This window comes from Hippocampus comes, unplaced genomic scaffold (genome assembly GCF_001891065.2).
Source record: "Hippocampus comes isolate QL1 unplaced genomic scaffold, H_comes_QL1_v1.1 scaffold124, whole genome shotgun sequence".
NCBI lineage: Eukaryota > Metazoa > Chordata > Actinopteri > Syngnathiformes > Syngnathidae > Hippocampus > Hippocampus comes.
This window is the reverse complement of record NW_017805075.1, coordinates 682319-696146: the sequence shown is the minus strand read 5'-3', so window position 1 is coordinate 696146 and position 13828 is coordinate 682319. Positions and strand designations below refer to the sequence as shown.

The window sequence follows — 13828 nt, the reverse complement described above, 5'->3', positions numbered from 1 at the left end:
CGACAAGTCACAGCGGAATAGAGAGTCTTTGTTTTTGCTGTGCGGAATGGAGAACCTGCTTTGCGCAATGTATGAGGACGGGGCGATTATGGAAAAATCTCATTGATTTGTATTGCTATTGAAATCATCATTGATAAATACAACTGTTGGGGAATGGATAGACTATTTAGTGATTTCAAAACTCAGTATTTATTCTACTGGCAAAATTCAACCTTAAAGTGTCAAAATGTTATTAGTAATAATTCATATGTTCTACATGCCCCCATTAGTCTAAGCACGGTCCTCTGATTAATATTGGTGACTCAACTCATTTCATGACAAGCAGCAGTTTGGCAACTAGTGAACAATTCTTCTAAAAAAAAGAAGCTTGACGCTGTTTAATGCCATTCCCAGTTGAAGGTTAGTGTCAAGCTGAAATTAGAATTAGACGTTGTGTATTTTAAACAACCATGTAGCAACCGCTAGCTGAGTGCTACCGTGCAAAGGGAAACACCATCGGTACAAAGGTTAAGAATTAACACAAATGGTGCAGAAACATACTTCAACAGATTATATGAAACTGCTCACAGGCAAATTTTCTTTATCATCTGCAGAGAATGACTATTGTGACTGCTATGTGTGCCCCCATTGTTTTTATCTTTAATAATTCTTTTTATTTTGTGTTTTTTGCTTTGTTATTTTCGTTATTCTTTTGTGGTAATTATTTTCAAGTTTTCTTATTTTAATCTTTCTTGTAATTTATTTGCATTTTTTCAGTATTTTGGTTTTTCAATTATTTATTTTTTACCACTTTTTCTTATGTTCTCCTTATTTACAATACAATACAATACAATACATCTTGATTTATATAGCACTTTCACAACAGCTGCAGCTGTAACAAAGCGCTTATTTTTTTCATTGTGTTTCCCTTTTTTTTAACCCAAGTTTTGTCATCAGTCTTACTTTGTTTTTATTTGACCGTCCAAAGTGATGATGCGTTTTGTTGTGAGCGCGCTACATTCACCGTACTAACATGAAGCTGTTGATCCATTGTGATGAGGATATTTTTTTTTCCCCGACAAGACTATACTGTAGATCACGTGAGAGGATGAATTGTAGTTGCCATGCCAAATGCCGGTGATTCTGCTCTCATCACAAGACTTCATTTTAAGGTGGTGATGTGAAGAAAAGTCCTATCTCTGTCCAAAGTTTTACTTGATGTCAAACCACGTCAAAAACACATGACGGCGCTCCAGCATCTTCTTGACTTTGTAACATTGTTCAGCTGCAAGCGGCAATCAAACAGCTGTCTATTTGCACATGATACATGTAGCTCCAGCACCATCTTATGCCTGTTTCCCCATGGATGTCAGCTGTGGTTGGCGTGTCTGGTCGTTTTCCTCATGATGAATGATCACATTTGTGCTTTCAGCTCCCTTCTGTCATGTGAGCAGTGAACAGAATGAATTGGATTTGTGTTTGTGTGTGTGTGTGTGTGTGTGTGTGTGTGTGTGTGTGCGCGTGTGTGTGTGTGCGCGTGTGTGTGTGCGTGTGTGTGTGTGTGTGTGTGTGTGTGTGTCTTCCTTCCAGTAGGTGTCTCACATATGGCAATATTTGTCATTATTTGTGCGTTCATGCATGTTTAGTGGTTATATGTTGACTCAGTGAATATTGCAATTATCCAGATGTGTGCACTGTTTAAACGAGCATGCACTTAAACACAAATGTGTTCACTTTGTTTGCCTCTAAATGTGCAGTAACTGGTCTGCAATGATTTTATTTTGTAATGGTTGCTCATGCTGACTTGGGTCATATGAAAAAGTCCTCCGTCCCCCTTGCTGTGAGTGCTTGCACCCAGGGAGACAAATTGGGCACACCGGTCACAATCGAGCTGACAAAACACACAGCCAGCCTAAATATTCACATGCAGAAAGGAAAACCAGTTGAACTTAAAAGGAGAACACAAAATATCAAGTTGACTTGCGTCAATTCATTGCGCATTCTAGTTGAGTGAATAAAAGCAGCTAATTTTGTTATTGTGGATCACATTTCGAGCCGAAACAGAATGTCGACAATGGCGTGTTCATAACTATCACAGTTAGATCACAGCAGCCTCTGACGTCAAAAGGTGCTTGGCCGCTATGGCAAACACCTTCAAATTTCACAGCTACACTAAACTGGGTATGTGATGCAGATACTGGTACTAGATAAAAGTGAATTACTGATACCTAACCGTACATCTCTCTGTTGTTTGTCACAAGTCTGTTCCAGCATCTTGAGTGTAAATTCCAATGATTCTAAATGTAATTACAACTACAAGATGTTATAAAAAAAAAAAAAAATATTAAAAACAGAAAAAAGTAAATGCAATTTCAAGGAATACGTTTTTTTTTTATTTTTTTAATTGAACGACGTACTATCACGACGGTCGCATGTTGACTACGAAATGTACGAAATTTCCCACAGCACTGATTGGACAAGCAATGTCATATGATCATCTGCAGCCAGTGATGGCCAAGCAGGCGTGTCATAACTAATTGACATGTTGAGTCGAGTGTGTCTTAACCTCCATGGCAGAGGCTCCGTCGAACCCCTGAGACTGATTCACCGAACCCCTTGGGTTCGATAGAACCCAAGTTAAGAACCACTGGTCTACAATAATGGGGTTTCTCATCCAAATGTTTCAAAATATTTGAGCAACTTTGAATGAAAAATGGTCAAAATGAACATATTTTACAAATATTGAGAGGAGAGGAGTCCGCGCCATGGGATGACGTCATATGAGAGCATCTCCCTGTCACAAGACATTCGGCTGACTGTCAACAAAAGTGGTGATGGACAGATTGCTGATCGAGCTTTCGTGGTTTGGAAGAACTCTGGTCACAATTGTGTGAGCATTCAAGATGTCAGAATTTTGCCTTACTTCATCATCCGCTGCCATTTTTTTGTGACAATATGTACATGTGACATAATATTTGGTCAAAACATGCGACGTGGTGTCCGGTGTTGCCATTGTGTATTTCGCAAAACCTGTTTCCATCGCCAAAATGTGTATTTTCCTTTAGTGGTACACTGAAAAATCCAGTCTAAAGTCTAAAAACGTTTTTGCAAATTTAAGGCTTTTTTTTCACATTTCTAGCATTTCCATTCGGGTTTATTTTTGCATTTATTGATTTTTTTTGAAGAAAAATATGTGGATGGAACCCACCTACTTTTAATTACATTTAGCATTTAAATGGTGAATCCACTTGCCATCGGCTTGTGAACTTTTCGGGCGCTTTACAAAAACAGGGCTGTGGACAGTTGTATCAGTGAGCTATCACTTGGCAGCAGTGCCTTTGATCGCGATAGCCTGACTCGATGTGGGTGGAAATGTTGGGGAAATCAGTGGAGCTGACGAGCGCTGTCCTGACCATCTCACTTGTGTCACGAGTACAAGGCCAGCATAACAATAGGTAGAGCTGCCATAATAAGATTAGATTGACTTTATTAGTTCCACAAAATGGACATTTGCAATTATTAATGTACAGAGCGATGATTTTATTCATTTGGATGGCATGCTGTCTGGTTCAGAATGTTTGCATATACCCGAAGTTGCAGCTGAAGAATGAACTGATTCACTGATATTCAACATATTGCTGGCCAAAATATCACCATTGAGCAATTATTATATGCAACCGGGCGGCAGACCCGGGTATCCACCTGGGGAGAGGAGGGTGGTGGTTAGTTTGGGGCCATCCACATTGCCACCCCCCTGGTCGCCGCAATTTTTAAATTATAGCCCGCCGACGCTGGCAGCAGTTTTGATCGAGGAATCATAAGACTCTTCATCTGTTCTCCACTGATGGCGCCTCCAAACAAATCCATGTGGACATCAGCGTTCTATTGTAAACCCATTGGGTCACTTTTCAGTGAGCCATTCAGTTATTCAGTCACGCTAATTAATGTGTGTGTTGTGCACCTTTCTTTCCCTCATGTGCCTGTTTCTGTGCTTTGGATCAACTTGACATGAGTGACGTCATTGAGCACATGGTGGCAAAAGCTCCTCTAGAATGGGGTTCTCTTGAATATGCTACGTGGAACTAGAAGAAATGAACAGTCTCAAATAAATAAATAATGCTGAGCAGAATTCATTCACATCTTGAGATATCATTTTGCTTGATTTGTATGTGCACTGGTGGTGATATGAGGGACCCGACTTGCAAGTATCAATTCAACTCGCTTCACAACAAGCAGCAGTTTGACAAGTAGTAAACCATTCATCAAAAGAGGCTTCAAACTGTTTGATGCCACACCCAGCCGAAATTTACCGTCACACTAAACATAAACCAAAACAGAATTACATTTTCTGTATTTCAAACAACTTTGCATTGACTTATGAACTAGCCTGCTTAGCTTAATTCTAACAAAAAACAAAACAAAATGCTATTGTAATGCTAATGTTCGCATTAGTTTGAGAAGCAAGGAATATTTTAATACAAATGGTGGAGCAACACATTTAGACTGATAATTTAATAATACTCACAGGCATATATTCCTTATCCTCAATGAAAAATGACTTATGAATGATCGTGAAATTAATTACAGCATTAAGTCATAATGCTCATGCTGTTTAGTCTTTACATTCTATTTCTGTTATTACTCAGTTTATATAGATTACAGAATTGTGATATTTTCTTATGTTTCCATTTTTTAGTGGGGGAGATGAAAGACCTCTCCATTCATTGGGGACAGATGTTTTGAAATACAATTGTTTTGAGTTAAGAGTGTGGTCAACTCATATATCAAGGCACCGCTGTATTGGCTCTGCTGTCAGAAAACAAAATTCTTTCTCAACAACGTGACACAGCTGTTAGTCTCTTCTGTGTACTGTTATCGCCCTAAGCTACAAGCTTTTTTTCCCTCTCTGAGTAGACAAATAAAATGAAAAGAAGGGAAAAAAACAGAGTTCGAAGAAGAGATTCCACAGGATGTGCATTTTGCCACTGACTGATTGTGGTTGTCTGAAATTTCATTGTGGAGGGTTTGGAGGGGTCGCAGGCCACAGGGACCCCGACGTCCCCGAGCAGAATTGTGTTTGATAGGAAGTCAGTGAAAGGAGAGCTGTATTGGTCAGCGCTTTCATGACCTCAAGGTCACAAATCTCAGTGGTGCATTGTTATTGCAAGCAAACATCGACGGTGGATTGTGTCATCTGTGTTCATCTTTGTGACGCAGTGAACAAACGTCTACTTTTTGTATTTGTAATGCTCGGCTAGTTGTGATGCAGATTAGCTCTTTAACACATGCGTTTATCTTATTGCTAACAAATAATTCAAAACATTATAGACGGGGTAAGGAATAATTTCGGGCTGGGCTCGACTACAAATACGAAATCAGATAATAATTGACATCGGCAATATTTATCACTGGAAAAAGAAACGTGAATATGTTGGGGGGAACGATTTCCTAAAAAAAAAAAAAAAAGAAATTGCGAAAGCCAATTTTGGGGGTGACTGTATATTCTTTATGCTCTGCGAAAACGAGTCTGTTCTGAAGCTCTGCATCTTTCCGTCTATGTCAGTGGTTCTTAACCTGGGTTCGATCGAACCCTAGGGGTTTTTGAATCGGTCTCAGGTGTTCGACGCAGCCTCTGCCATGGAGGTTAAGACACACCGGACTTAACATGTCAATTAGTTACGACATGCCCGTTTGGCCATCACTGGCTGCAGATGATCACATGACATTGCTTGTCCAATCAGTGCTGTGGGAAATTTAGTACATTTCGTAGCAACATGCGACCGTCGTGAGAGTACGTCGTACAATTAAAAAAAAAAAAAGTGATGTCATCACACTTGCCAACAAGGGATGTAGCCGAAAGTGAAAGTAGGGCTGTCGCAGCGAATGATTATTTTAAAAACGGATTAATCTGTTCATTATTGTTTCGATTAATCTATGAAGTGGATAAAACACATGCTTTAACCCATTTAATCCCAAATTTTTCCCAGACATTTAAACGTCAAAATCAGGTGTCATTGGTAGCCCTTTTAAGTAATCAGTAATAAAAAAATTTTAGAGCCCAGTAAATTAAATCATTGTCATCTGTCACAAATGTGACCGGTGGGATTAAATGGGTAAATTTTCCATCCCTTGATTGCAAACCAGGACAATATTTCATATTGACAGTGCAGAAAACACACAACTTCATTAGGATTCAGTACTGGTTTGGTTTATACCAGGTCGGAAAATAGGGAAGAATGTTGATTGTTTTAAAAGCAGTCAAAGCAGATGTTTGCAAATGATTTATTTTGAATCAATCTTGGAAAAGCCATACTTCAATTTCAAGTCACTTTTATCTCAAGTTACAGCTGTATTTGTTGGCCACCAAATGAACATTTTGTGCATAGTCCATCGATATTGTGGCTACAATTATTGAATTTATTTTGTCATGTCTGCACTGCGTCCGCCTCCGGATGGCATCTCGGTGTAGTGATTTTGAATTGACAGATGAGCGTGCGGCAATGTCAGGGTGTGTGTCAACGACGGCACGAGTCCGTTTTTGGGCCGCCCTGACAGGCTGCGGCTCATTAAAGTGCCATCCGACGCATGAGGTCAAGACAACAGCGAGTGCTCATGTGACTCAGTGCGTGTAACGTCGGCACAAGACACGCGCGATGGGCGGCAGAGTACGCTCAACAGGATTGGAATAATACCCAGCACCAATCAGTGGTTTTATTTTTAGCGTATGCATCATTACAGACGACTGCACGGATGTTTGGAGAACTCTTCAGATCAACCCCCGGATTGAGCCGCACTTGATGGAATCTGAATAAAGATTCAAACATGGGTGTGATTAAGATTCTTGAAGTTTATTTTGCGTTTAATGAAAATTAACCACTTAAAATCAGACATTGCTTTTGAATTTCATTTGACCAAGGTTCCAGTGTACATGGTTGCAAATCCTTTGCCGTCACATCCTGCCTGAAATGTGCAATCGTTGACACATCACCAGATGCTGGACGTCATCTCTGGTGTTTGCAACCTTTCTTCAGTTCCTGCTTGTTGTTGCTTGGGGCAATTTCCCTTCAGTTTTGTGAGTTCAGTTTTATTGGGCGCCAGGGCTCAGTGGTAAATTGGTCATTTCCCAACCCAGAGGTTGGTAGTTGGATCCCTGAGCAAGATACCAAACCTCAGTTGCTCCTGATGCTGCGTCATCAGTGAATGAGGTAACAGTGTAAAGTGCTTTGGGTACCTGAGGTAGAAAAGCGCGATAAACTGTAAGTGAGTCGATTTACGAGTTCAGAATCAGATTCCGATCAGGTGATTGACTTGCCTATGACAAACATCCCACTTCCTTGCCCTCAAAAACTATTTCACAACTTCGGGTCATTGTCCATCTGCACTGTGAAATGCCCTTCATTGAATTCTGAAGCATTTGGCTAAAGATGAGCAGATTGTGACCAAAAAATATTTGGGGGGGGGGGTTGCAAACTCCCCATCTAACTTTTGTGTGCAATACATTTTAAACCATTAATCATTCAAGTTCAGTTTTGTATTTTCCTCTCATCAATTGAAGTGTTTAAGTTCAAGCGGTGCAGAATGGTACAGTAGCTTAAAATAATAATAATCAAAATATTTTTAGGAATAAAATCTACCTCGTGTTTGCCAAATACTCAGGCCTATTACTCTACTGTATTTTAATGTTGATCATGATATTTTTAGGTCGTACTTGGTGTAAAAGGTTTGCCAAGTTCTGGCCAAGTGTGAGTACGTCCACAAAATCAGCTTGTGTGCCGTCTGCTTTTTGGGTGACCAGCTCTATTTGCCAATTGGACTCATGTTGCGTTGGCCAAGGTCAAACAGTCGCTTCCTGCGCCAAGCCCAGGCTGAGTGGCGCCTCCCCATCTTCCTGTGACCTTTGCACTTGTCTTTTTCCTCTCCTCTCGTGTTACTCCTGCCAGAGCCCATCCCTCTGTCCTTCTCACCCTTCCTTCTCATTTTCATCTCTTCCTCCAACCCCCAACAGCCAATTCTGTCACTCCTGCCCATCAAGAAGAAATGATAAGACATACGGTGTTCTTCTCTTGCTGTCTAATGGCACTTCGTTCAGCCTTCAGGGTGCCGCCGCTCAGGCTTATCTGGCCCTAAAGCGCTGCCCTTGTTATCCCTCTCATAGGCGAGGGTCATCGTCGTCTCGCATTCGCCTAAGAGGATTGGAATGTGGGGATTAAGTGATGCATAATGGCTAATCTCCTGGCTAAAACAGAGGTGCTGTTGTATGAATAAGTGTAGCAAAGTTTATTTGAATGTGAATGTATTGCTACCTTGTTTGAAACATAACAATAAACTTCATCAGGGGGATTGGAGTCAACGGGCGCAGATGTTTTGGACGCCACTATGCCTTTGTTCCCGTGTCAAAAAACAGTTGTTTGTGCTCTACCTTGTCCAGACTCTCAGTGCACGACGAGCACGCAGCATTAAAAGTGGGCGAAAAACTTCTCTTTGATTGGCCATGATTGAGGTCGGCTGTTACCACACCCTCAGTGGCGCAGCCCCCCTCTTGCAGATCCACCAGCCAGTGCTTGTCTGCAATATTACCAAATTCGGGTCTAACCTGCTTCTGACTTACACCACGCGCTATGCAGGATTTACAACGGTCATGAAAATAGAGCCACTAGTGTAAATTTGGTGGCTAAAAAGATTGGGAAAATAATCTTTAGGTGAGGTTTTTCTGGGATAACCAAAGAATGTGGATTTTTCTTTTTTTTTTGTGCAGAGTTGCTGGTAAAATAATTTGAATTGATACGGGATGCTCATTTTCCCACCTGCTCTGTTCAACTAACTCACTCCTGCTTCCAGATTGATACCGAGTTGCCAAATTCATCCCATTTTTCCTTGGAGAACACTTCCAAACCGTCCCTTTGGTCATTCCATGATTTATTGATTTATCATATTTTCCCATGTGTCAAGGTTACGCAGGAATATCGTCTGCTTTACAACAAAGCTTTTACATCACCGTCACCTCAATGAAATCTGCCTAGCAGCGTCCTCTGAGTTGTTTTTTTTTTCTCCTCACCTTTGTGATGGGGGAAAACAAGAAAAACATGCTTTACAACAACAATAGAATCTTGCAATGTGGTGTAGACCTTTGCATTCAGCTTTTTCCCATGTGAGCATATGTTTACATAACAACACAACGGATCTGGAGCGAGCATGAAAGGACGTTTTGGTGTTACGAACAGCCATTCTTTGTGCTGCCGTGTGTTTGTGTTCAAACATACAGACGCAGTTCCCACATTCCATGTTGTCATGGATGGAGAAACAAATAGAGCCTCCGGAGCTGTTTGTTGTATGATTTTTAATTTCTTCACTCCATATTTTATTCATAAAAACTATGCATATTTTACAAATAAAATTAAATCCCATATCAGGATGTTATGAGAAGAATTAAAACTTCAAAGATAGCATAAAGATAGCATTTTATATTGATATATACATATATGATATGTGTTGAAAATGGATGGCTGGGGAGATATATATAAAATTCAAAGGCTGTTTTGGAATAATACATTTTCCACTGAATAAAGTTTAAGGAATCTTTTGGAATTGACAGTCTCCTTGGTAGATTTCTGATGCAATTTACAATTTTTGACATGACACCTTGAAGTTCCGTTTCCTCTTCCTTGCAGCTCATTTGCCATGTCTAAGACCTCCATGAGGAAGCTGCACTGGCGTTCCAGGATGCAGGATACCTTCGTCCCCTTGATCGACTCGTCGGGGGAGCTCGGCGTGGCTGTCGGAGGAGGGGCCGATTACGGAGAGTTTCCTTTTGTCACGGCCGCCCCGGGGGATGGAATCAATGTGGGCGACATCATCCTAGAGATTGGTGGAACGCCTGTACTGGGCATGACGCTTGGCGATGTACGTGGGGTCCTCAACTCCTGCCCCCATCCTGTCCGCATCAAAACCGTGTCACCAGGTACGACTGGGCAAACAGTTTGTTTTCAGTGAGCTAACGTACAATCAATCTTTTCACCATGACCTCACAAGTACTTCCGGGTGGCAGCAGCCACTTGTAAACGAATGCTTCCATGTCATTTGACCTCGGCAGAGTGATTGAGAAAACAGAGTCAACTGCTTTTGATGATTTCAGCCGCCTTCTTTGCACCGCAGTAATGTGAATGTGTAAAGTGGGGTAAATTGTTTAAGCGGCCTGTAATTTAAATTTTACTGAGTAAATTGGTACAAAATTACCTTGTAGATGTCTTGAAAATTCAGAATTACTCAGAACGTTAACATGATTGTTGAGGAGCTGGCTAAATAAGTGACCTTTCCGTTGTTTGGATTAATGGCACAGATGTAACTTTTTAATGGTGAAATAGATGGTGCACTGATGATATGTAGCTAGCAGGCTAGCCATTATGTTTGACTAAATCACTCTAAGACAACCCTATTGAACATTTTATAGACACCTCTTCAGGGGCGGTTTTAGACAGTTTTACTTTGGGTGGCAAGGGGGCGTCAGGAGATTCAGCTGGGAAGGTTATAACCGCCCAATCCCTTACACACACACACACACACACACACACACACACACACACACACACACACGCACATGCACGACGCATGCACAGATTTCTAATTCACGGCAATGACGTGACATTATCTTTAGTCGACATCTCCGTGAAATAAGAAGACCAAAATGTGTTGCCTCATTCCCCCAAAATATTCTTTCCCCCCCCAGCCTTGCTTTCTACCAATCTGTCATGAGCCATATTTACTTCCGTAAAAACTGTGCGATGTGATAATTGTTTTTTTTTTTTTTTTTGCATATCACCCGACATCGTGCATGCATGTCACATCATGGACTTATTTCATTCACATTAGAAGTCACGTTTGTTTTTGTAATGTTAATCAGTCCAACATAAAATGAACGGATTTAACAAAACACCCGAATTGAGCACCACGCCCGAAAGTGTGAACGTAGCCTTGCACAAGCCTTCGAACAGCTTTCCGACATACAATGGTAGTCCGTACCCCTCAAACACTCATCTATTGACCCCGATGCCAATCAGTTTCCAGTCGACAGTCATCCGCACACCCACCCTCTCGTTGACAACCGCTTTCCAACAAGCATCGGTAACTGAGTTGGGCCTCGTGAGGGTTGCGGATGAGCAGGAACCTATCCCAGCTGTCTTTGGGCAAGAGGCAAGGTACACACTCGACCGATCACAAGCCACAAGCAAAATGATGGGCAAATCCCCCACCTCAAAAAATGGAGAAAAGATGGACAAAAATGACTGATGATGGCACAAGTTTTCACTGTCTCTGTGCTTTATTGACTTCCTGCTTTGACTGTTGTGCTCTATTGCCCTTGTTTCATCAGACTGCACCCAAACAATCCGTCACTCCGGTGTCCAACCCGTCATCCATCATAATGTTGCTCTACACCACTGCAACTCCTTCTCCTCCCCCTCACAGGCCAAATCCGCCGTCTGTAGCATGACGATGTTGATCCGCACTCATCAATTAGCGTGGCTGTGTCAAGGCGATCGGCGGTCAGCGTGCACAGACGAGGTCACGACTGACTACCCCGTGACAGGGGTGATGTGCCATATAGTTGTCCGTCATTTGGGAAGGGTCCTTGACGATAACAACACGGGGCACGGCTAACGGATGCCGCGGTCGCTTCGAAGCGGAATAATATGTCAGCGGAGTGTCACCTGACCGCAGCTCCCCCGCGGCCTTGCCGCCTTGATTGATAGCTGATTTGGCCACGGGCGCATTCATGATCATTTCGGAAGCCTGCTCGTCCAGCCGCTGCCAGAGGAACTGCGTGTTGCATTGACAGTGATGGATGAGGTGCCTCCTTCCTCAAACTATCAGGTCAATTTACTCAGCTCAAGTCTGGAAGTAGTGGGCACCGTTATGAGTTTTACCAACTTACATTTGAACTCGACAACTCAATTCAAATTTATTTCGAGGACACTTTAACAGCAATCACAACTGTAGCAAAATGGACATAAAACAAAAACGACAATAATTCAAATAATAGTACAGTGTTCCCTCACTTATCGCAGTGATGAGTGAAAAACCGCGATGCAGCGTTGGCTCCCCCCTGCTCGGAATTTTCGTGTAAGTGTATGTGGGTACCAGCATGTTTAAAATATGTAAAGAGCATTTATACTTTACATATTTGAGACAAAGACTACAGCAGTACACGTATTTACTTAAATCTATAATTATAAAACCTTAGACAGTAATTAAGATTCATCAGCATTGCCTTCTGAGAGAGACAAAGAGACTTGTGTTACTCTCACTTTACGCCGCCACTCTGACTCTGTAGCTGCTGTTAACCTCCAGCCTCCAGCTAGCTGCTGGCCAGCTATCCCCGCACAGCCAGTGTGTTTATGATAAGACAATTAACGGTATTGATGAAGAGGAGGCGAAGAGAGGCCTGCTGGTTTTTTCAATACCATTATTTTCAAGTACTCAGTCCTTGCCATGGGAGCCAATAAAGATGGCGCTGATACCAATGGCTGACAAGTGTTTTTTAGAGAGAGAACTATTTATGTTCATGAGGTTTATATTTTGGCTTAGAATGCATTGTGTTTTCCCCAAAATGTATCAGTTTGTTTTTTTTAACTGAATTTCTGCATGGCTGAGAGAGCGCTCGCCTCTTCTGAATTCCATCCACATCCTCTCCTATACCCATTATGCCAGTTTTATGAGTTTAAGTTAGTTTGTAAGGCAAGGCAAGGAAAGTTTATTTGCATCGCACATTTCATACGTGAGACAATTCATCGCACTTTCCATAAAACATTATAGGTATAATCGAATGGGGAACAAAATATTAAGACATTGCAAAAATCATCATAAAATCTCAAATAATTACATTAAAAAGATTAAAACTAGCATCATTCTAGATAAATGAAAAGATTGCGTGCAAGTGGGGATTAAAACAAGAAAATAAAGGATGGAGAGAGTGCTGCAGTAAACAATGTTTTCAGCCCGGATTTAAATGAATTGACAGGCCTCAGGTATTTGGCGCATAGTAACGAATAAGATTATCAGGTTTTTATTCATGCAAAGAGAGCATTAATAGCGTGTTGCGACCAACATATACTGTATGTTTATGAACTTAATTTGGGCATGGCAGAAAGGGGCTCTTCTCTTTTCAATTCCATCCAGGTCGATCCGCACATATTCCCAATTGGATGTCATTTCTATAAGTAGACGTATGGTTATAGGGTTTATATTCATGCTGCTTAGAGTGCATTATTAGTGCACCATTAGTGTGTTCCTCCCAAAATGAATTCACTAAATTCCTGCATGGCTGACAGAGCGTTTTTCATTTTGAATTGCGTCCACGTTCATCCTCTCATATGCCCATTGTCATTTTTATGATTTTGTGTATGTTCATAAGGTTTATCTTAATGCTTAGAGGACATTATAAGTGTTTTGTTGTCAATGTAATTCATTTATTTTCTAACTCACGTTGGGCGGTACGATGACTTTCTCCATTACGGTGTTTGGTGCATGTCATTTTTTGTTACACATTTGCCTGCTTTCATTGATTGAGAAAAATATAATAATTACTATTATATTATTATTTTTTCAATGTATTAACAAGGTCTGTTTTTCCTGATGAGTGCAGTACAGCCATCATAGAGCATTTAATTACCACTGTATATGTTCTCTACATTTGCCAACTTCTAAGTGTCAAGCTTGACAGTTAACAGCTAAAACTGTAATTATTTCACACTCCAATTTATTTTGAACAAGGACTAAAACTTGTAAGTTGTCAGATTTATTTTGTACTTTTGTCCTCTTCCATTTAGTCGTCTTTCTTGCCTAACTTTACTTCCTT

The 13828-nt window shown here is 41.1% G+C and overlaps 1 protein-coding gene across 4 annotated transcripts in view; it reads left to right on the top strand.

The window, feature by feature from the left end:
- Positions 1 to 13828, top strand: part of magixb (MAGI family member, X-linked b) — a 71546-nt gene that overhangs the window by 9397 nt on the left and 48321 nt on the right. For all 4 annotated transcript variants that reach the window (XM_019865240.1, XM_019865239.1, XM_019865242.1 and 1 more), the window contains exon 2: positions 9648 to 9937. In XM_019865240.1, coding sequence (XP_019720799.1) covers positions 9658 to 9937 — 280 coding nt within the window. In that variant the 5' untranslated portion in view covers positions 9648 to 9657. The remainder of the gene's footprint in view (positions 1 to 9647; positions 9938 to 13828) is intronic.